Source organism: Empidonax traillii, unplaced genomic scaffold (assembly GCF_003031625.1).
Source record: "Empidonax traillii isolate 1590-97213 ecotype Southwest subspecies unplaced genomic scaffold, ASM303162v1 scaffold30:size3273891, whole genome shotgun sequence".
In the NCBI taxonomy this organism is placed as follows: domain Eukaryota; kingdom Metazoa; phylum Chordata; class Aves; order Passeriformes; family Tyrannidae; genus Empidonax; species Empidonax traillii.
In genome coordinates this window covers 44221-68928 of record NW_020955223.1, presented here as the reverse complement: position 1 = coordinate 68928, position 24708 = coordinate 44221, and the positions used below count along the sequence as shown (strand labels likewise).

The following is a 24708-nucleotide window of genomic DNA, read 5'->3' as shown; positions in this document are numbered from 1 at the left end:
AGCTAGAAAGTGTTAATGATCCTTTGAACCTGTGTATGGAAAGGCCTGGCATGACTATGCAGGGATGAATATAATTACATATGTTCAAGGAAGCTCTGATTCCCAGCAACATGGTTTTATCTCAGATAAAAGGAGCCCAGGTAAATATCTTCTTGGTTATCTTCTAAAAACAATAAAAAGCTATTTTGGCAGATATTTGGTAACAGTTTTATTAAAAGAACATTATTTAAAAAAAAAATAAAAAGGAGTAGTTGGAATGCACAATGTGATGAGATGACTCTAAACCTTATCCCAGAAAGCAGTTGTCATCTATGATGTAAGTGCATTGAGACCAGAAACAATGATGGTTCTCTTTGACAGTATTTAATAAAGTTTTGAATCATCATGATGGGTGAAACTGACAGTTCTGTCAGTACTTGCAGTGATTTACATATGGTGTCATCATTAAAGAACTTGAATGACTATTGCACACAGTATTCCTCTGGTGACTTGCATAATCAATTCTTTGCTTGACAGACTGGCTGGCAATGAGCAGTGGCTGGGATCAGCCTCCTTCAGCCATTTAAAGTCTTACAGAAGGTGTGGTTTTATGCAGCACCTGGTTTTCTTGACAGCACTGTTTGGACAATACAACCAGGAAGGACAAGACTGATGATATCCTAAGCCCACTATCAGTTTTGTCAGCTTAAGAATATGGGACCAAATTCAGGAGTGATCTGAGTTTGTTGGAATAGGAACATTTTGAGTGCTCTCATTTGCTAAATAGCATGAGAACAAGTGACAAGGATACTGATGAAAGATGCTGACATCACTCCTTTTTGAAGATACTGAATTCTAATTAAAAATAGTCTGTCACCTAGCTCTGCTTTTGTGTGGTTAATGTTTCAGTTTTATTTAGAATTGTCTTGTCAACTGTTACTTAATTGCACAATGGATCAAGATTTAATTAGCAAGTGGGTTTTTTAATAATTGAAGCTTACCACTTAACAAAACAGTGATTGAAATATTTGATACTAACATAATATCATGCAATATCAGCTTTTCAACTTGCTAATGATGCCTGTGACTTTTCATAATCTATAATTGTTGACAGTTGCAAGTTAATAATGAAGACTGAAAACCTGTTTAGCAAACATGTAAGAATACTGACATTCTGGTTACTTATTTAATAATTTGATGAAAAACATGTCATTATTATTATTATCATCTTAATAAGATTCTTGGGCTTTCAGATATGTATTGGAAGACTGATTATACAGGACTTTTTCAGACAGCTTTCCTATTTGTGGTTTTTTCCCTTTTTATTTCTTTTGCAATGGAGTCATGGAGCAATCTGCAAATAAAATATGTGGTCTGTTTGCTATGTAAATGTACTCATCTAGTTTAATTAGAGTCAGTAAAGAGAACCAAAAAATGGTAGCAGTGGTAGGAGTGTTGGTAGGACATGTGGAACACCCCTTTTATAATAGACAACTTTTTTTTTTTTTTTTTTTTTTTTTAAATAAACAAGGAGTAATTGTTCATTAATAGTTTGGGGAAACGAGACTGACATACAAATTGCCTCAGCATGGTGTCTGAAAATGACATACCTATAGTAGGCTGCTATTAAAAGATTATAAGAGCATCGACAGGAGAGGTAAGCTGCAGGCTGCATACATCTTTGTTAATTTTTGAACACGCTTTTCCTTCCTGTATGTTGTCACCGTTAAAAAAAACATTGATGAGTCAGTCATCTTAAACCATTTGCTGACTACTCATTTAGGCTTCCTGGCAAAAAGAACTGAAGATACTACCGAACAGCTGCAGCCACACTGGCTTACTGACTATGCACAGCTGGTTTACAAAGCTGGGGAGCTCAGGGCAGGGTCTCCCTGTGGGGGGCTGCCAGGGAATGCACCAGACAGCCAACAGGAGTACAGTTAATCACCTCAACAGAAAAATTGTATTAATCTCACAGGCTCATACCTCCCAGAATAATCTTCTCCATAACTTTATCAGGCACTGAAATGAGACCGACAGGCCTGTAGTTTCCAGGGTTTGCTTCTTGCCTTTCTTGAAAATTGGGATATGAAACCCAGTTATTTCTATGTCTAGATGGAATCGTGATTTCCTTATTGTAGTATTAGGAGATCTAAAAAATTAACTTTCCTATGAGATACTTTCAGTGTATGAAATAAACATAAACTCAAAATGATTAAAATGGTTTTGAAACATTAATCATGTCAGTATCATTTCTATGCTTTGCTGTTAGAAGCTGTAGAATTCAATATGCTATTTATAAATTGCATATTGACTCAAGATGTTATTTCACAACATCATAAGATTATATATCTAAACACTCTGAGTTGTCAATACCTTACATGTGGATAACTGGGATTTTATTTAACAGAAAATGTAAGTAAAAATGAAAAATAAGCCTCTTAATGATGAATTATAACTACAGTCTTAGTGGGGAGCTGTATGTTTTACCTTGTTATGTATAAATCCATATTTACTGAAAAATGGAAGATGAGTCATGTGGGAAAAAATAAGAAGGGTGACATAGAATATGCAAATACTGTAAAGACAAATCTTTTCATATAGCAGTGCCACCAAATGCAATAATTTTTTGGATGGTGTATGAAGACAAAAATGTAAATAAAATTATACCTAACAATGAGAGACTCAGACCAGCTGTTACTAAAAGACATTTTCCTACTGCCTCCTTGAGCCTCAATTTTACTCTCTGGTTATTTAGTTATTGCATAGACTGTCACACTAGTCCTTCTTCAAAAATTGTGATGATGAAGATATTGATCTTAACAGAGCCCTAGTTAAACCTGAAGCACTCAGGAGGGAGGTTTTCTCAGAATCTGTCCATTTTTCTGTAGATTTTGCAACACCTAAATTTTGCTGGTAAAGTGAGAAATGAGTCCATCTGTGAACTTCACATGAATTTAGTGCAAAGAGCGTCTTTAATCTGATGATAGCATTTTCCCCTTCTTTGAAACAATTGCTGCATTTGCCTGAACTGTTGTAAATCAAGTTATCAATGAGGGCACCTTGCAAACTCCTGTAAGAATTGCTGGGTTCCAGACAAAGTCCCATGGAGATTTGCTACACACTCGGCACTGGAGGTGACAGCTCTGCAGCTCATTTCTTCTCTTTGGCCTTCTCTTCTATTTTGGATGTGTAACTAATGCTGTAGCTGAAATTTTGGATAAACTGCTTAAATTATCAAATATTTTAAAAAAGAGAGGGCCATTTTCTACATTAGCTAAATTCTCTCTTTGTGATGTTGTTTGAGATGAAGGCATCCAGACGTGAATAATGAGTAGCTTCCCAACATCTGTCCAAAAGTTGGGCAGATATAAGACTAATGCCTCAATTGGACTTTGACAAGTGGAGAGAAAAGAAATGCTGCATTTATTCATGGTTTTATGCACTGCAAAGAAGATACATGGGGTATCCTACAACAATTACACAGGATGTTAGCAGGAGGCCATAGGCCCTCTTATTGACCAGAATTATTGTATTCTTTCTTCTACAACTCTATTGCCTAGATGAATACTCCTGATATACTGCAAGCTTGTTGAAGTAGGAGTTTTGGTCCGTATTTATATACCCTGTACAAATATAGGTGATCTTGGTCCAATACTGAGTGTCCCAGTTCCTACCACAACACAAATATGAAAGTAGTTAATGATATGGCAACATGTGGTAATTGAAAAAGCCAGTGCAGCTTCTTTAAACCAGTGGACACCACAGTTGAAACAGGAAACTCTGAATGGGCTCTGTGATGTTTGTTTTTCACTGGAGTACTGATTAGTCCTTCCGATATCACTCTGGGAAATAAATTCAATTCACTGCCATACAGAGTGAGTCACATCCTTAGTGAAAAGAGGTGAAACATCTTTATGCTAAAGTAGTTCAAGAGGTTAAAGAATGAAGGGGAAATTGTTTTTGCAAGTGAGACTTAAATCATTCAGACAACTCAAGATCCAATAATAATAAAACTTTCAGGTTCCCAGTCCGAGTTGATGTATGCTGCAGCAGCAGCATGGTCTTTACTTCTAAATACAATGCGGGGGAGAGGGGGGAGGGGAGAGGGGGAGGGGGTAAGAGAAGTTGGAAAAACTCCAATGAGCACTGAATTTTGATGTTTTTGTCTGTCTCTCACAGCCCTCGGCGCGGGACTACAGCCCCCAGCAGCCCCCGCGCGGCCCGGCGGCCCGTTCGCGCACCCAGCGTGCCGCGCGCGGGGCGCTGTCGTGGCGCTTGCGGGTGAATGAGCCCCGCTGCGGCCCCGCCGGCGATCGGGCCGCCTCCTCCTCGTCCTCCTCCGCTCCGGCTACCTCCTTCCCCTCGGCTGCCTCCTTCTTCTCCCTCCTCTGGCAGGCTCCGAGCAGAGCCATGAGGCGCGCGGGGCTGGGTAAGCGCGGCGGCGGGGCCACTCTGGGCCACCTCACGGCAGGGCCCGGTCCCGGGCAGAGGGGGCCGTGAGAGGGGCTGTGCCTGTGGGCGCAGGGCTGCAACAGAGCTCGGAAGCTTTTGGGGGGAAACGCAGTCACCCCTGCCCCTGCCTCTTTCGAGCTCAGCTGGATTTTCGGAGCAGCGCTGGGGTTTGTATTTATCATAGAATCGTAGAATGATTTGGTCTGGAAGGGACCTTAAAAGATCATCTAGTTACAATCCCCCTGCCATGGGCAGGGACACCTTCAACTAGACGGGTTGCTCAGAGCCCCGTCCAACCTGGCCTTGAACACCTACAGCGATGAGGCATCCACAGCTTTCCTAGGCAACCTGTTCCAGTGCTGCACCACCCTCCCAGTAAAGATTTTTTTTCGTAATATCCAATCTAAACGTGCTGTCTTTCAATTTGAGCCCATTCCCCCTTGTCCTGTCGCTGCATGCTCTTTGTAAACAGTCTTGGCTCAATTAGCTGTGCTGATGATGTTTAGTTGTTCCAGCGTGGTGTTAATTTCAGCCGTGTTCTCATGGATGGACAGATTTGTCACTCTTCAGTCAAGTCCTTTCCATTTTGGAGTTTTTTGGTTTTTTTTATTTTAGTACTTCTGTATGTTTTCCTGTTATGTTTTGGGGGAAAAAACCCCCAAGCCCCCAAATGTTATAAATTTGTAACAGATATAATCTGGTGCAAATGCAGAACTCTTTGCAGAGTTCCTACGGAGTGTTTTGAGCAGCTTAGGCCTCATTTTTCAACCAGGAGTCATGTTGATGACTGTAAGGAAACTTTGAACTCCCACGTCATGTTCTACAACCACGTGGGTGCTGTGGCTGCGTTGTAAAGCTTAGGGGATGTTTATACCTCAGAAGTATGTGACTAAGTTCTGGTGCTTCTTCCTAGAAAGTATTTAGGGGTGGTAAATGTCTAATACCACCTTACATTTACTTCTACATTTTAGATTTGTGTCGTGCAGTTTTACTTTCATGAGATACAACAAGTCTTGGGAACACTTCTTATTATAGCAAGAGAGGCGTTGGGATATTTGTCATAAAAAGGCAGGCATTTGATAGTGCTTAGATCTTCAGTCCTCCTTTGTCAGACTGGCAGCTTGCTGTTGGGTATGAGCTGAGAGGGGTTGGAGTGCAGGCCAACCAGTGCAGTGTGCTGTTTCTGAAGAGGTGGTGGATGTTCATGTGAGGAGTGCTGAAGAAAGAGCGTGCCTTCTTTTAGGCTGACTCTGGCAAACAATGCCTTAAGGATCATCCTGAAACTGCTTTTTGAAAAAGACTGCTGGAAGGTCAAGCAGAAGATTTAAATGTGTGTTATCAACTGCAGTAAAATTTTCTGCTTTACCTTGACATTTCAGCTCTTAGTTCAGAACTATTTTTTATTTAATAGGCTGGAAATAGAAGCTGGGCACCAGCACTTAGGCTGTTGTCACCATCCACCTGGTACCTCTTTTTTAGCCTGCAGTTATGTTATGGCCATGTCCCCATTACATGTCAATGAGCAGTGTTGTGGGACTGTCCTTAGAACTGCCCTGCTGGAGTTTCTGTCCTTCCCATAAACAGCTGTAGCCAAATGTCTTCATTGTGCTTCCTATGACATTTAAAGAAGCAGCCATGCCTGTTGAAAAGCTTTGGGGCAGTTGTTCATATCTGCATTGTCACAGTCTATATAAGAATCATAGTGTTTTGGCATGAAGATGTATGGTGTATTAACTTACAGACACACTCAAAATTATGTGTCATGAAATACTGTAGTTAGATGCACTTGTAAAACAGACATAGTGAGAACAACCCTAACTCTCTAAATGATAGAATTTTAGTCAAATTTCTGTATTAGGCATTGGCACTTTTGACATAAGTGGGGGAAAAAGGCTTCTTGACTCAATGTGGTGAAATGAAAACATGTATTTCATTGCAGTCGACAGCTCCCTCGAGGAGAAGAGGAGGGGCCAGCACTGGGCACTGACCTCTTCTTTCTGATGACCAGTGGCAGCACTGAGGGAATGGCCTGAGGCTGTGTTTAGGGGAGGTTTAGGTTGGATATTAGGACAAGATTTTTCACCAGAGGGTGACTGGGCACTGGAACAGGTTCCCCAGGAAAGTGGTCACAGTGCCAAGCCTGACAAAGTTCTAGAAGTGTTTGGATGATGCTCTCAGGCATTTGGTTTGATTCTTGGGGTTTTCCTGTGCAGGCCCAGGAGTTGGACTTCGATGATCCTTGTGTCTAGGATCATCGTTTCATGTCGAATCATGTGTCCATGATTCTAGTTGAGAATATTCTGTCATTCTGTGATCCAGTCTTCCTTAGGATCTGTCATTAGCTTAACTTGCAGAGTAATAATTTACAAGTACAAATTAAAAAGTTGTCATTACTTAGATTTAAGGAATGGCTTCATGGGTTCATAAAATTATATCTATTGTCAAAATAGCATTGTAATTCTTTATTTTAAAATATTAATATTATGCATTCCAAGCACACAATGAAACGATTTGAAATAGAGTTCTCTCTGTGAATGGGGTTGGTGTCTCTCTTCTCTCCCTTTTTCCTCAAAAAACACAAAAATCTTTACAGTGTATTTAAAATGCAATCAAAGGCATTCAGTTTTCATATGCCATTCTGGCTAGCCATGTAAGTATATATTGATGTTATAACTGGATTGTTAGTTGATTTAATCTAGTGCGATCTTGGTCATAAAGCTTATAGTAGTTCTTTTCTGTTTGTCTTTCTAAGTCTTGATGTCTCTTCATTGTTTTCAAATTTTAGACTGATTTTTGTCTCAACTAGACATGGCTTTAATTCTCCAGTGCCCCTACTGCTGTCCAACTGCTGCTTGTAGGAAATCTTTATTAGAGATTGGAGGAAGCAAATGTGTGGAACTGAGCAGCTTTCATTCCTTTCTGTCCTGCATACTCTGCTGCCTCAACTGTCTAGATGACAGTCCTGAATCTCCATCACCCAAAATGCCCAGGCAGGAGTGGGAATAGAACTGCAGAATGGTGACTGAAGCAGAAATGCTCTGCTCAGAGGCCTAGCTTCTGCTCTCAGGTCTTGTTTATAGAGAAACTCATGTAAGGATCAGAGTATGGGTTTCCCTTTAAGTGTGTGATCAAGCGATATTTGACTTCGTTAGAGAATGGTTTCAGCCCTCCTATTTTCAGTTTGGTTTCCCACACGTTGTGGCCTCAGTTCTTCCTTCTCATCTCCGTGTAGTGCCTGTGTTGATTTCCATAGAACTCATCTGAAAACACTATCAGAGGAAAAATTACAGCCATTCCTCAGTTTTTCTTCTTTCATTTGTATATTGAAAGGTAACTTTAACTTTTGGAAAAGGTAACTTAGACATTTGAGTCTCTGTCTCAGGAACATGCGAATCACTTGTTCCAATGGTGTTTTCTGTCTGTAACTACTGACTGTTGTGTTTACAGGTGAGGGAGCCCCTGCAGGTAACTATGGCTATACCAGCAGTGGATACAGTGTTTATGAAGAAGAGAATGACAGGTTAACAGAAAGTCTGCGTACGAAAGTCAGCGCCATTAAATCGGTACGTATTTAATTACAGTGATATCGTCACACTTATTGAATTAAATTGTATGAGTCAGTGAAGCAGTAGACTTAGTTTGAAACATAAATACAATACTGTGGTGAGTTAACCATGAATGGGCAGCTGCCCACCAAAGCTGCTCAGTCACTCCTCTCCTCAGGTACGTGGGGAGGAAAAAATATGACAAAAGGCTCATGTGTTAAGGTAAGGGCAGGGAGAGATCACTCACCAGTTACCATCATGGGCCAAACAGACTCGACTTGGGGAAATTAATTTAATTTATTGACAGTGAAATCAGTAGGGTCATGAGAAATAAAAGCAAATTTTAAAATACCTTTCCCCTACCCCTCCCTTCTTCCTGGCCTCAGCTTCCTCTCTCTCAGCAATGCAGGGGGATGGGGAATGAGAGTTGCAGTGAGTTCATCACGTTGTCTCTGCTGCTCCTTCCTCCTGACACTCTTCCCCTGCTCCAGCAGGGGCTCTTCCCATGGGAGACAGTCCTCCATGAATTTCTCTAACATGGATCCTTTCCATGGGCTACAGTTCTGCACTAACTGTTCCAGTGTGGGTCTTTCACTAATTGTTCCAATGTGGGTCCTTTCCATAGGATGCACTCCCTCAGGAACAGACTGCTCCAGGGTGGGTCCCTCATAGGGTCACAGCTCCTGACAGCATACCTGCTCGAGCGTGGGCTCCTCTCTCCCTGGAATCACAGGTCCTGCCAGGAGCCTGCTCCAGTGTGGCTTTCCCACAGGATCACAGCCTCCTTTTGGGCATCCACCTGCTCTGGCCTGGGGTCCTCCATGGGCTGCAGGTGGATCTCTGCTGCACTGTGGACCTCCATGGGCTGCAGGTGGACAGCCTGCTTCACCATGATCTGCACCATGATCTTCAGGGGAATCTTTGCTCTGGTGCCTGGAGCAGCTCCTCCTGCTTCTTCTCCTCTGGCCTTGGTGTCTGCAGTGTTTTTTCTCCTACATATTCTCACTCCTCTCTATGCAATTACTCTTGTGCACGTTTTTTGCCCTTTCTTAACTATGTTGTACCAGAGGTGCTACCACTATTGCTGATGGGCACTGCCCTGACCAGTCATGAGTCTGTCTTGGAGCCAGCTGGCATTGGCCCTGTTGCACAATGGGGAAGCTTCTGGCAGCTTTTCACAGAAGCCACCCCTGTAACCCTCCCACCAGTTCCAAAACATTTCAGAAGTTTCCATACCCAATACAAATAAAATAAGTAATTATGTCAGCCATAATGCACAATCATTCATTTGTAAAACTGATTCTTTAGTTAGATTTTTAAGCTAGAGATGTCCTTTTTTGTCTACCTTGAGCACACCTGTGGTGTAACTTATGGCTTACTGTCCTACAGAATGAATTAGTATCCCTGCAGAAGCTAAAATCTTTGAGTTTAGGTCAGTAACCCTGTTTCATTTAAGAAAGCGGGTTACTACTTTTTGGTCTTATCGCTACAGCTCACCAGTTTCTGCTGTATCTGCTTATAAACTTGAAATGTGAAAACAGCTCTTAGAAACAGCATGCTAATATCCTCTGAAGAAGTTGTTCTAATGATTCTGATTCTTTCCAGAGAATGAGGGCTTCTTTCAAAGAAGTCTAACTGAAAGACAGCTCTGTGATTAAAATTGTTTTGGTCTTTTGTTCTTAAAAACTGCAGATTTTGTCAAATACATTCTTAGCAGTAGGTGCTGTTTCTATATTAAGAGTGCAAGCTAATGAATTCTTTCAGTGGAAATTCTCAACTCATTCAAAGTCCTGTTGCTAATACTGCCCCTTAAATGTAATTTGTTTAGTCTCAACTAGAAACTAAACCAGATTTAGAATCAGAATTTAGAATAAGTTAAGGGGGTAAAAAGAAAAGCTTTGACCTTTGTTAGCAAATTTTATTTCTTGTCTCCTTCTTGGTATGTTACATTTCAAAATCAGGGTATGTTGACAGTGCAGTTGGCAGTGCCCGAGAGAGCAGCATATGTACTCTTCCTGCAGTTGCATCTTTTAGTGCAACATAATAATCTTGGCACATGGAGTAACCTTCAGATAATCTTCCCAGAAGCCTCATGTAAAATCAGTTTCACTCTTGCTTTACTAGAGATTGCACTGAAATGCAGCAGTAAAAAATAATGGGATTCAGGTTGTGACACATAAAACCAAATGTGTTTAGTGGAATCCAAAGCATGGGGACCTGGAGCACATTTTCCTCCATTCTAGGAGTTGAGCTGGTTGTTCAAGGCCAGTGTGCTGGTAAGAACTGTGGCAGAGGAAAAGCTGCTAAGAATTAGGATCTGTGTCAGTTCTCCCTTGTTTGACTCTGGAGCTGCTTTTAAGCCAAGGCTCACCTGGCTGGCTCCTGCCTTTGAGGTGTTGCAGCTCTGTCTGTGCCTGGTCTCATATCTCCCTGATTCCAACCCTAACCGAGCTTCACTTTGTGGCTTGACCTTGGACCTGTCTTGGGCTACTTGCCAGGCTTTTGCTGGCCCTGGTCACTATCTCGGGACTGACTCTCCCTGGCCTATGCAGCTTTCCTCCTGGTCCTGTGGCACCCTTGCTCTTCTGTGACACAAAGCAGAGAAGGGCTAGAAAAGTTCACTACAGAAAATCACATTTATAGCATAACAGGAATTTGTCAGATGCTTTAGCAGGTTACATGCGTCAGCTCCAGCAGCACTGAGTCAAGTGAGTGCTCATGGTCCTTTTTGCTGTGTGCCAGTAGTTTTAACAGCTGTTCCAGGAAATGGGTAGTTGCTCTTTAGACTTGACTACATCTTGAAATTTTGAAAGTCCATGCAGTAATTCTAATAAGACATTATCTGGAAGAGGACCACTTAGCACCTTCTGTGACTCTTTAGACTCATCTGATGAAAAATCTTAAGGGTTATTGACGGAATACTGTGCATGTTGTTTTGTTTTTTGAAAATATCAGGTACTGATTTCACATTTTTCCTGGGGAAATGCTAATCATGTATTTTAGACTGGGTTCTCTAATCTATGTGTAACTGATTACTCATGCTTAATACTTTTTGGTGTTTTTTAACAGCTTTCCATTGAAATTGGAACAGAAGTTAAAAACCAAAATAAAATGTTATCAGAAATGGTAAGTATGTAGTAACTAAATTTCTTTAAATACAGGGCAGGATTAAGAACTTGGTCATGTAAAGGATCCTGTCTTGTAGTATGAACGTGTTTATTAAAATGTTGACAGCTTACCACTGTAACGTGACTGATTCAGTAACAGTATTTCTGTTCAAAAAGATAAAATGTGCAAATACATTACTTTCAAGGCACAACCAAGGCCTCTTTGCTTCAGATATGACTGTTGATTTTCATTTAGAAAATGTATAGTACTGTTAAAGAGGCAGTTCTGTATTAAATAGTATTCAAGAACAGAAGAAGGAAGCAAAAAAATAAGGTAGACAGAAATGCCTTTTTTTCTTACACTTTGCTTTGGCTTGGGGAAAAAATAACACTGGATAAATGGGTGAAAGTTTTTCGTGGTTAATTTTTGCCTCTAAAATAATTTTGAAAAAACAAGGAAAACCACACTCAGTGAACTGAAAGGGTATTTCTGTTCTCAGAGTAACATGTTTTTTGTTGTTTTGTTTGTTTGTTTTTTAAATGTAGGAGAATGATTTCGACTCTACAGGTGGACTTTTAGGTGCAACTATGGGCAGACTGAGAACACTTTCCAGAGGAAGCCAGACAAAGCTATTATGTTATATGATGCTCTTTTCATTGTTTGTTTTTTTTGTAATATACTGGGTTATTAAACTGAGGTGATGCATGGTACCTCTGGTTTACACTGTGTAATTTCAACTACAGTCTTAATTAATGAAGACATTGATCTAAAGTGATATTTTCTGTTGATAAAAAATGGTGAAATTGTTGTAAATTGCATTAAATATTAATGCAATGTTATATATAGTTTTCTTAATATGTCAGAATTTTTCCCATCATCCTCTGTTTTGGGGGGATTATTTGTAAATATGCAGAAAGTGCTGGCATAGATTGCTTTTTTTAAGGAAAAATAGTTTTTAGAATTGATTTAAAAAATACAGGAAACAAGGGTTTTTCAAATATGAAGTAATTGTAGAATTACAAGGCTTTCTCTTTCATTCTGCTTTTCATTCTGCACCATGCTCTAAATTAGAGCTCCAGTTTCAGGCATGTGGTAATTTCTAGATTGCAAAAGCACGAAGAATACTTGGATCTTTCTAAATTGGTTTTATCTGTGGATTTTTTAAATTCTGGCCTGAAGCTAAGAAATGTAATAGTGGTACCACCAAACATTACTTTTGTAGCTAGATCTGATAGTGTTTAAATAGCTTAAACTGTGTGCTTAAACTGTGTATTTTGGGGAGAACTGGATTTTTATTTTTTTTTAAATTCAAATGTGACAAATCATCTTACACATCTCTTTTAAGCAAATGCCTTTCATCATTGGGATCAATCAATATGGACACAGTTCAAATGTTTTCTTTATATTTAAAGTATCAGAAATTAATGATTCCATTGAATCACAAACTTTTATCATTAGTATGCTTACTTTTCAATTTGTGATGGTCCCTAGATCTACACTGCATGATGCCTGAAATACAAGGGCAAATATTTGGAATTTTATATTAAAGTAAACGATGATGCACCTGTTGGAGGTGGAGTCACAGTAAGGTTTTTTATTTTGAAGACTTAGCTTTCGCTCACCAAATAGTTTCTAATCGTTGAAGCTATTATATTGCTGAGTTTAACATAAAAACCAGTTAAGTTTCCTAGATATTGAAATTGTATCTACAAGTTTTGAAAGACTTTTCTAGAAATACTGCATAATGTGTTGCCATTAATAACTAATTATGAAGTGACAAATAAAGTGTCTTGTAGTATTATTCTAACTAGTGTTGTTCATATACATTCTTATCTATTGTAGAATACCGGTGTATTTTTTGGAAATGGTGCTGCATTTCAGGGGCAATTTTTATTTATTTATTTTTAATCCATAATACAGGCTATGTCTTCTGGCTTAAATGACTGCTTTAGGAAGAGTTCAAGTAATTACGCACAATTTTCATATTAACATGTTTAATATTTTCCTTTAATAATTACACACAAGTCATGGTACCTTGCTGATGAAGTTCAGGCCTCCAGAATCTTCAGATACAATTAAACAATTGGTTGTAAAATTCTGAAAATAAAAATCAACCACTACTCCCATCACCAAACATCCATCACAGAGTTGATGTGAACTTGGCAAAGACAGCACATCTCATTGTCATGTTTGCTTGCTAAAAGTGAAAGGTAGGGAAGGTACCTGTAATTGAGAGCAAAAGCACTGTTCTAGTATTTGGAGATGGCAGAGAATCATTTGTGCCTTAATTATGGGTCTTGAAAGCAAAGCTACACTGAAATTATACAATGAAATCATAGCTGTATGCATATAGAAGTTCTGTTTCATAATGGGTGGCTTAGATGCTCTAAAATGTAGATAAAGTTTGATTAAAGAACACATTTTTTCAGTGTGCTTAGCATAGATCATTGAAAAACTTCAGTAAACTACTGAAAAAATGGAGAAATACCTTGCAGGATGCTGTATTCTCTCAGGCTGCTCTATATTAACAGAATTTTGACAGTGGAGAACACATAGAATGGTAATGCTGAAACACCTGGATGTGCATTTTGATGGCAAAATTACCATTTTCCACTCAAAATGTGCTGGCTGTTTCTTACCTTCAGTGTGCAGTACAAGCCATGCTCTTGCTGTCTTAATTTTCTGGGAAGAGCGGAGCTGTATCACTTGCTTGGAAGTATTGCCATGTATTTGCATATGATGGAAAGCATGGTTTCATCTGTCCCACCTCCTATTGACATCAATCTCAAGTCTCTGCAGAAATATAAAGAGTAGATTTAAACATGTGCATGCTATTCTGATGGTTTTCTGCTGGGAAGCCTGATGAGATTACCTACATGTGTCATACTAATTCCAGATGCCTGCAGAACACCTCCTCCACTGCCTCTTCCTGGGGAGGTGGTCTGTGATACTTCGCTCAGTATCCCTGCTGGTCCCCTCCCAGAGCAGTAGGTGCCTAAGCCTGCAGTTGAACTTTAATTTTTTCAGGGCCAGCAGCAGAAAGGGTTGCAGCTCTTAATTTTGATGAACTGTGTGGTAAATAAAGAGTCAATCAGTACACGAGGTACTGGAGATTCGTACAGAGAGGGTACAGTTTTCCTTCAGGTTTTTTAACCAGTAAGCATCCTGGTCTCCCTCATGGCTATGTGAGATCTGGCAGAACACGTTAATGTTATATAGCAGTATAGTTAGTGTTATATAATATTCTAGTATAGTTTTATATAGTCTATAAAGCTGCTGTGCTGTAAAAAGGAATGGCTGCTCCAACAATATTTACTTTCAATTTGATATTTCTAATCACAGTCATTTAAAACCTGCCATTAACATCACTGAGTCATCCCTAACAGTATTGCCTAAGTTTCCTGTGCTAGCCAGATTGCAAAATACTGCAACCTCAAGCAATTTTACTCACAAGTTTCTTCTTTGGGGAGAATTAAAAACCACCATCATCAACAGAAGAACTACCAAAACAGTTCTAAACTATCTCTAATTAATAACCTGAAGATTCCCCACCTTCCTACAGGCCTGGTTGAAGGCTGTGGAGCTGGAACAGTGGTAAGTTACTTGTTCTTAGTGCTGCAGTGTTGTCTGCTTTGTCAAGCCCATGCTCAGCATTTGGCATCTTCACTGTAGCACCAGCAAGCAACAAATCCTCAGAACCCCTCTGTGATGCCAAGAGAAATCAAATCCTCCATCTGCAGAAGGAATCCTGGACATGTAGCTTGTTTATATGATGTTAGAAATAGACACTGGTAAGATCTGGTTTTGGTGGAGTGTGTGATAGACAAGTCAGGTTATTACGTATAAAGACATGTTTTAAAAAAACACCTTTCACATATGTTTTGTGCATTTGTGTGTCTTTACAAATTTGTTAGTAATTATGTTTTTGTCTTTAGGAGTGAGATAAGGAGTATTTCTTATATAATCTACAGAGAGGTGACTAATGGTGATCTCTCTCCTGGGGAGACATGATGGAAGGTTTCCTCTAATTTAACCAGATCAAGATGACAAAAGACTCAAGTGATTTTAATCTAGCAACCCTCTTATGGGAAAGAGAGTTGCTTTCAGAATAAGAAAACAAAATCATGGGACCAACTATCCTGCCAGAAACTGCAAGAAAGCTGGGAAAGAGGAGATAGTAAAGTAACCTTTTATATCAGCTATTCATTGTATGCTTTTGGTTTGGTGGTTTATATTATATCAATAATAGATTATTAGGATGGCACATAAATATTTAAATAACTATAAATATTAGAACTTAATTGCTTTACTTAATCTACCCCTAGAATCTTTTCATCTGGTACAGTAACACTTTGTTTTCTGATTTCTCCATCACCTTGTTACTGCCTCATGACAGAGCAGCAAGTCCTGCTCTACTGCAGCCCCACTGAAGTGAGCACCAACCTGTGGTGGCTTCACCCTGATAGAGGACGGTGAGGAACCAGCCTGCAACACATCATGCAGTTTTGTGAAGGTGTCATTCTGAGGGACCAAACCTCTAGCTGCTTGTTGAATGCTGAGAGAGTGGGAGTTAGCCTGAGGAAAGAGAGAAATCCAGCTATTGTGTTCTGTCCCTCTAAAACACCCCCTGCAAAGAGTTTCTTCTCATTTGGGAAATGCCATGCATCTGAAACACTCACTGTAGGTTATAAGACTTATCCTGCTCAATCAGATCAAGAGATGTAAATGTTAAAAAGTAATCCACTTTTTGACAAATTAGAAATTCTTTATTGCCAAGTTAAAAAACTGCACTTATGAAGGAGGGTAAGGAGCCATTCCCATTCAGTCCAGCTTATCAATAATTTCTAGTTATGTACCAACAGGAATAAAAAGAACCCTCCATGTTGTCAAATCATGTTTCCCATCTCCATAGGTAATGTCATACAGCCTTCAGAAATGTGTCAAGCACAGCTTTAAGGAGAAAAAACAAGCGCCCTTTAATCTTGGGCTATCCTAATTTGAAGGCTGTCAGATAACAAAGTTATTCTAATGATTAGGAACCCTCTAATTTACGGCCTGAATGTGTTTCTGAGTAGTATAATCCAGTATAGTCTGCAGTTTAACATTCCTCTGTTGGCTGGTGTTGACCCCTCTGCCTTCTTAGGGCCTTTCAGCCTTTGCTTCGCATGAGCTAAGCCATGTCCACTACGCTGCCTGTACACCAGGCACCCATGCCACAGCTCATGGCACTATAAATCTGTCTCCAGCCTCAAGCTGATAATATCTCATGGTGTTTGCAGCTGTGCATTCCAGTACCGTTTACTACCCACAGCCAGGAGGCTGTGCCTGCTCAGGGAGCCACAAACATCCTGAGAGGAGCCTGCTGCACTACTTACCTTCAATGCAGGTGTCTTCACAAAACTTTAAACTCCTGAGAAAATAAACTCAGTATTTCTTTCCCCTTTTGGCAGTGATCAGTGCTGGTCAGACGTGGGGAAGAAAGCAAGTTATGGTGACTCGAACCCTGGTTTTCCCTAGTAGCCTGGCTTCCTGGCACTGGTCCCTCAGGGATGCTGCTTTTTGCTTCCCTGGTTAGGAGGCCATTGGTAAATCCATACCAAGGTTGATGTGGCTTAGAGTAGCACTGCTTCCCAGGAGGACATTTTTACACTGCTTCTTTTCAGCACAAATTGCCCTTGATTACAAAATGTTTACCCTTTTTTTCTCAACAATTACTATTTTTAGGTTGTATTACTGGCGAGATTGTTCTCCACAAAATATACTGATGCACCCTCAAGCTTAATATTTTGTGATTTATTCAATTTTCAGACTCAGCTAGTTTGCCTATAGGCTGTCCAAATTAAGCAGAATCTGAAGGAGACTGATCCACAGGGAGAAGTTTGAGCTGATGCCACCCAGTGCAGCAGGTCTCTGGCCAGGCTGCCACAGCCCAGACACCTGAGGCTGTGCCTGCTAGTTCCCATGGCCCTGCTCTTTCCATTTAGGGACATTCTGAATGCCCAGCTGAGGGAATGGGCATCACCTTGGCCTGCTCTGGAGTGTAGCTCTGCTGTAAAGTCATGACTGTACAGTTGCTTGCTTTGATTTGCTATCTTAGAGCTAGATGTCATGTGCTTTCTTAAATTCCCTCTCGAGATACTCATAAAAGTTAAACAAAATGGTAGACAGGCATCTGTCTCAAAGCCTCTGCAGAAAAAGGCTGAAACTACAGACAGAAATTGATATTAAGCCTTGTCTCAACAGTTAGCTACAGACTTCAAAGCAAATCATTTTTGTCAGCAGAAATGGATGGATAGGTTTCATTTTGTTTGGTACAGCCCTAAATGGTTATAAGGACAAAAACTGATTAAAAACCTCCAGTTGTCTAGACTTACTCAAGTTAAGACATGCTTTGTAAAAAATGAAAGACTATAAACAACAAAATAATGAAACTGAATAAAATATTTCAATGGAGTTTTTAAGTATGTGAGGGATACAAAAAATAATTTAGAAGGAAATGCCTATAAAAAAATCCACTTAAAACTGTATAGAAGTTTGGGTTTTTTAATATCCTCCATTACAGGTAGAACTTCATATTGCAATAAGTTAGGGGTAAAATGAAATCTGTGCTCGTTCTGCAGCTATGTGCATTTGCAATGCTATTTACACTTCTATTTCACATGAGTAGTCAATATTTTTCACTACTGCTTTCTCGATTCTTTCACAATGCAACAAGTAAAGAAATGATAGCATTCTCCCCCTCACAGCCCACAAGAGTAAAACTGTAAGAACTGGCAGCAGTTAGACATGGTGATTAGTAACATTAGTCACAATCTTAATTTAAAAAAAAAAAATCAACTCTTTTAAGGCCACACAAGTTATTCCTATAACAATTGAAGTGTACATAATTAGTATTATAATCACTATTAGATCACTACCTGAAATTTTTTACAACTCTTTAAATCTGAAAAATTGCGATAAACTTGCTATTAGAAGGTTTCTTGCCTGTGATCTCTCATAACCTGGGGTTTTCATACAGATAATGGGTTTGCTCAGTAATTGATTTTTCACAAGTCATGATGTCTTTGAGGCCTCTCAGACAGGGGAGCCAAAAATAAACAAACATGACTCTAGGCTGGTCCTCTCCTTCTCCAGAATCCTGCTAGTACGGTACATGCTGGAAAGTCCATTCTTTATGGTTTTTGTATTAGCTTTTATATTGGCTTTTCTTTTTCTGTGAAACCCTTTGATATTAGGACTCTAAACTTTTTTAAAAAAACCATTCTCCATATCAGAATCCGTACAACTGAAAATAAAATATTGACATTTATAAAATCAGCCCAGTATGGGCACCTACATGATGAAGTGGCTCTCTTTGTGCCTTCTACAGAATACTGCACTTAAGAAATGTCCGCTGTTCTACAAAGCTTAAAATAGTAATGATTAAAATGACAGAAGTGAATAAAGTAATCTGGCAAACAGTTTTGTTCCATTTCTGTTTATTATCTCTGACCTATACTAATAACTAAAAGTCAAAGACTTCAGCATTAACCATGCATTGTGCTGTGTGGTCTTTAAGGAGTCTTTGAGCCCAGCACGTCAAAGACTATCCAACATTTCCTTGGAAACTTTGTGAGGATTATGCTACAAAAATATTTGTGCATTAGGAGTAGATGTCATGCTGTGCAGTTATACTGCTACTACTTGACAAACACCACAGTGACGTGAATGGTTACTCAGACTGCTGTACTGAAAAGAACGGATTTGGGAAAGTTGCTGCATTGCTTATCGTTACAGATTAACAAGATTCTCACTTGAACGTGTAATTATTTATTTAGGTAATACTCTATTTGTCCCTTCCTGGACCTTTGGTTACTCAATGTTGGAATTTTACTGATTCTCAAAAAAGTTTAGAGTATAAATATCTTACCACCTTTAGCCTCATTTATAAAAGTGTTTGTGTTAGAGGCAGAAAGACACATTTCTTTAGCCAGCTGATCGTGTATACCAATAGGAAATACTCTGGATTTCTTAGGAAAAATATGACTGTGCTGGTGTACTTGGAAACCACACTGGAATCCACAGAGAAAATCCCTCCTCACAGCTAGCAATACTATACTGGGCTAGGAAATCTTAAGACAAAACAAAGCTATATATAAGCACATACACATTAATCTGTACAGACTATAACATTTACAGAAAATGCTTCAAGAGAAGGATTCATTTTATTTAGAGAGGCTACTGCAGTAGCTATTAACACCTCCATCACCAGGAACTATTAGTTATTAATGGAGGCTGTGAAAAATGTAACTTAAGAAAAACCATCATAATGACAGCTGACTTAAAACCACCACCATAAAACAGTCTGTAGCTTCAGTAGGAAATTTCAGGATCCACAAGTAAAAAAACATTGAGGTTCTCTCTGATTTACCGCAATGGCATTCTTGTTCATAAAATGCTCTTAAAAATAGAAAAAGTAACTCAGCCTTCTAAGAAGAAACCAGCTTTTTGCAAATCTTCTTGAGTGTTCTGCTCTCGCTTTACACAGAGACATTTACCAGAACTTTCAACTAGCTGAACCACTTATTTTGCTAACTTTTGGTTAGATATTGTGTATGTAAGGGCTGAGTGTAAATCTGATACTGCAAGAAAATTCAAGTTCCAATTTGATCTGTCTACAGAAGACACTGGGGCTAGAACTTTCCTAAAGCTACCAAGAAAGCTGTTTGCTTAGAGAGAATTTTGCTCAAAGTAGATACAGAGTAAAATTTGAAGGGACTTTAATTAAACTGCAAAAAGGCCTCTGTACCATTTTAACGATCTAACAACTTGCTGAAAGCAACTGCATCTCTCATATGTCTCACACGATATCTGGTGTGACTAACCAGGTGGAGACTGCTATCAGAAAAGACAACTGCAGAAGCCAAGTGGGGAACTCCAGTTTCACACACATTTGAAGAGGAAGATAAAGCTGATTTGCATTGATTTTGGAAGAAAGCTTCTGGTTTTAGTTCTGTCCTTATAACCAAGACTACAAGCAAACAAAAAGCAAGGAGAAGAAAAAAATCACTTGCTGCTAGCCCTCCCTTTTTTTCCCCTTTGTTCTACTGTCTGGCAGATACCAGAGGACCATCAGGGAAAATAATGAGTTTATTTGACATCCAAGCCAACATGTGGATAGTTCAAACTTCACAATTGTAATGCAAAGCCAAGATTTGGCAAAGGAATAGTCAGTCTGTGTTGTGACACGTCACCCCAAAATCAATTGCACTGTGGGTCCTTGCATCCACAATGCATATCAGTGGCGTACCATTCCATGGAATGATACCATTTACACTGACTGGGAGATGGTGCCCTTTTCAAGTAGGTTATCTCTTAGCAGGACATTTAAGAGGCCAAATTTCACCACTTGCTTACCTGTAAAACCTGCTCACCAGAACTTCATTGGTGAATCCCATTCCTCCCCAAAACTGGAGACAGCTGTCAGTCACTTCACGGGCCAGACGTCCTGCCTTTAGCTTAGCCATGGAAGCAAATTTTGTCACATCATTTCCTTCTACATACAGAGCTAATGAAAAAAAGGAGATAAAAAAAGGAGTCACAGGCCACAGCCTTCCTCTCTGGAAATCACCTCCCCGTATTCCTTTAGCCTGAGGAGGTTCTTTGCATGAAGAGAAGCACATCTGGGAAGGCAGATGTGGGAGCTCACCAACAGCACGGTGCAGCAGTGAGCGAAGGAGCTCCACTTCAGTTGCCAGCTCTGCCAGGCGGAAGTGCACGGTTTGGTTGTGCAGCACAGACTTGTCAAACACTTTCCGCTGACGGGTGTAGTCAATAGTTTCTTGTATTATGGTTTCCAGCGGTGTCAGGACTTGAAGAAGCAAAGGACAGAACAAGACATGGTCTTAGACAGATCTGTTGTTTAGCTTCTTGTTGAAAAAGATGTTTTTCTCACATGTATAACAAGTACATTAGGTTTTCTAAAGCCGAGTTGTTCCACACACTCAGTTGGGGTGCAACTTCAATTCTGAAAAAAGCCTTCCTTGTACCTTGAAGACATCTATCTCACCCGAGCCCCAAATGCCAAAATGGAGGAGAGTGAAGGGAGGTGGGTAGAAGGGAGGGAAAGTCATAGATGATGATGATGATTACATCATGATGAGTATGTAAACTTTGCCCTTAATGCCTCATTTGGGGCCTTAGCAAAAGCCTGTGGTAACTCCTTCTTTCCATGCTGCCTGTGTCCTGAGGGTTTGTTACAATCCCTGAAAAGAAATCTGAAGGCAGACAGTGTAGTGTGCTCAGTGAGGGATGCTGTAGAAATGTAAACTGAAGGAAGCTTTCAGGGAGAAGGCAGAAACCTATTCCAAGATTAAGGAACACAAACTGACTGCTTATTATGTCTGCATTCTGTGATTGGATCCCAGCATAGAAAGGAAGGGAAAAGATTCACAGCCACTTTTAATAAATGTTAAATAGTTCTTCTAGTGGAAACAGAACCAAAATAGGATACTGCTGAAAAACAGGCTAGAGAGATGGCAGACGCTGCTTTAAAGCAAGAAAACTAGTTTGCTGCTTCTCTTTGCAGAAACTGAAAGACATCCCATTTTAAGTAGGAAGAAAAAGGAGAAGTCTATTTTCCAAGGTCACCTTTGATGTGAAGAACTAGGCTCTCAGTCTCTTGCGGCTTAGCTAGGACAAGAGCAGGTGCTGAATATGTGGAGAAATTTGTTTGGCAAGTGTGGACCTGTGTCACTATGGCAAGGAGCAGTGAGAGTTCACAAATCCATCTGTATAAGAAGGGTCACATTTTCTCTTTTCAAAATATACATATCCACCTCAATTTACATTTAGAGTCCAAACCACAAAACTCTGAATCTGAAATGCAAAATGAAACCAAGCCCTGGACTACTACAAAATCCCTTTTCCTACCTGTCAATTACTCACATGAGAGTCCCTTACAGGAGCCTGCTGTGGTTCCATATTCCTTTTTTCACTGCTTTCAAGATCACCTCTATTTCTGTACTGCTGTCATATGCAGACTCTGCATCCCGCCAATTAATTGCCATGTGCCATGATCATTCACCAGCTCTTCCACAGAGCACTATTTTTCACACGATGTCCCCACATCCAATAATCATCAGCTTTTGTCATTCCCTAAGTATTTTCCCTTCCTTTCTCATACAACTAGCCTCAATGCTTATTTTTCAAAAGAGCATATCCAGTAATCATTTGTAAGTGAAGAAGTAAGCATATACAGTCCTCATTTCTTCTGTATTATTGCACTATGCTGCCACCCTAATGCTGGTTTTATGGACCGGGAAAAGATTTCTGTTTTCAGGAACATCTCTTGAACAGAAATACTGTTCTTCCAAAGAAATATGTCATACAACACTGGGGCATGTATAACACCAAGAGCTTTTTCACTTGTATATCTATGGTCTCCAGCTTGAGAGATGCTAAAGAAACAGCAAGGAGTGTCCAGGTACCCCTTGTCCCCTGCCCCCAGACCAAAATCTGGGAAGCATACAGCTAAGTCTAAGCTGCTGGGAGGGAACTAAACAGTACATGCCAGTGCTAGGAGAGCAGAAGGAAGGTGGGAGGGATAAGGACTTTTGTTGGTCTGTCAGAGCAAGGTGCTCCAGCACAGCTTGTGTGGTTCCCAGCATCCAGTACCAGGGAAAGGGAGACAGGAAACAACAAAGAGGAGAAAGGAGCAGGACCAGATGGGAGGGAACAGAACAACAACTGTTTAGGTCCTGCTTGCAGAAGGTCTGAAGATCATGAAAGGGCTTTGGCCCATCTCTGCTCAGGCTGTCATCATGCATCATGGCTCAGAGCAGGGTCCTGAGAAAACTGCTCTCATAGTGTCAACCTCTCCACTTCACTGCCTCCTTCCTGCCCCTGCTGATCCAACCTCTTGTTTCCTTAGCTGCCCTTCTGCTTTTTCCAGGAACTGCCATTTGTACACAAAAATAAACAGGAAATTTTCTAAGGATTGCCCTGGGCTGCATCAAAAGCAGCATGGCCACCATGCCAAGGGAGGTGATTCCCCTCTATTTCATTCTTCTGAGACACCACCTGCATCCAGTGCTGGACCCCACAGTACAAAACAGACACTGAGCTGTTGGAGCAGGTCCAAAGGAGGATCCTGAGGAAGATTAAGGGATGGAGCACTTCTCCCATGAGAACAGGCTGAGAGAGTAAGGGTTGTTCAGCCTGGAGAAATGAAGGCTTTGGGGAGACTTTATTGCAGCCTTTCAATATATGAAGGGAGCTTGCAAGAAAGATTGCAACAGACTTTTTACCAGAAGTACTGACAGGACAAGGGGCACCGGTTTCAAACTGAAAGAGCGTAAATTTAGATTGAACATAAGGAAGAATGTACTGGGGTAGGAACGAGATGATCTCTAAGGTCCCTTCCAACCCAAGCCATTCTATGAGTCTAAAAAATTCTTATGATGAAAGTGGTGAACAGGTTGCCCAGAGAAGTTGTGGATGCCCCATCCCTAGGAGTGTTCAAGGACAGGTTGGATGAGGCTCTGAGCAACATGGTCTAGTGCAAGATGTTGGACTTCATGATTTTTAAAGGTCCCTTCCAACCCAAACTATCCTATGATGATATGACTGCAGGTATTTAGAGCTATGAATATATCTCTAACATGGCAAGGCTTAGCTGTGTAGCAAACAGCCATGAAATGCAGCAGATCATGAATACCATGATGGCCAACAGCCTTGTGCAACATAACATCACAAAATACTTTGCCGGTCATACCAGTACAGAAAACCACCATTCACACCACTGAAACCCATTTTCCCTAAGAACTTTTCTTTCCTGTATATTTGTTTCTGTTTTTGTTATAAAGTGTTCTCCACATGATCAGACAAATGCAGCCCCATGGGTTTCACCTGACAGCATGTGCAGGAAATGTCACTCTAGGGCAGCCTAAGGAACGCGTGATCTACCACACAGCTGAGAATTGTGAAAGCACTTGAAGTTGCCAAATGCAGAATAATCCTTTCCTCGTACATCCATCCAACTTACATTTTTCCACTTGAAACATCTTCTCACTGTAAAGATTCTTTGCCTTGCTGTGTTTCCTCTCAAAAGAAAAGGAAACAGATATATTTTTCTCAGGTTGCAGCTGACCACTCTCTAGTGAGATGTCCAGTAAGCTCTTAAGCTGAGCAATCTGTCTCTTAAGGATGTGTGTTGCCCATGCAAAAGGACCTGTCATCCTGGTTACTGACCATGACTCAATGGTGCTCATAAAATTGAGATTGCAGGAGCAGATAGAAGTAATTAGAAAAGTGCCATTCTGCTCTCTCACACACATTGAGACACCCTCTTTGTCTCCAAGTTAAGCAATTCACAGAACAACTGTTTGCTTTCTTGTCATAGCAACATTCTTTTCCTGTGATCGGTGCAACAGGTCCTCAAAAGGACTGAGTGTCACAACATGGCAGACACATGTGGCAGCTCTTTTCTTTCCATGAAGGAAGAAACACAGCGACTTTGACCAATGTCAGTGATAACGTGTCACTCTAAAGGAAAGACCACACCTGGGACCAAATTTTGCAATTCCAGGAAGTTGGTTTTCCATCTGTATTTTAAATCTGTTTGACTGAAAATACATTTTAA

At 40.3% G+C, this 24708-nt stretch overlaps 2 protein-coding genes across 2 annotated transcripts in view; one reads left to right on the top strand and one right to left on the bottom strand.

The window, feature by feature from the left end:
* The first annotated feature begins 4240 nt into the window (after window positions 1-4240).
* On the top strand, window positions 4241-12888 carry BET1 (Bet1 golgi vesicular membrane trafficking protein). The gene is made up of 4 exons (XM_027910631.1): window positions 4241-4411; window positions 7882-7997; window positions 11049-11105; window positions 11633-12888. The coding sequence occupies exons 1-4, from the start codon at window positions 4393-4395 to the stop codon at window positions 11786-11788; spliced, it is 348 nt and encodes a 115-aa protein (XP_027766432.1). The 5' UTR covers window positions 4241-4392; the 3' UTR covers window positions 11789-12888.
* A 176-nt stretch (window positions 12889-13064) lies between these two features.
* Window positions 13065-24708, bottom strand: part of LOC114072771 (probable acyl-CoA dehydrogenase 6) — a 31129-nt gene continuing 19485 nt past the window's right edge. The window contains exons 6-8 of the mRNA XM_027910624.1: window positions 20776-20937; window positions 20484-20634; window positions 13065-13880 (exon numbers count right to left, since the gene is read on the bottom strand). Of these exons, the coding sequence (XP_027766425.1) occupies window positions 13790-13880; window positions 20484-20634; window positions 20776-20937 (404 nt within the window). The 3' untranslated portion in view covers window positions 13065-13789. The remainder of the gene's footprint in view (window positions 13881-20483; window positions 20635-20775; window positions 20938-24708) is intronic.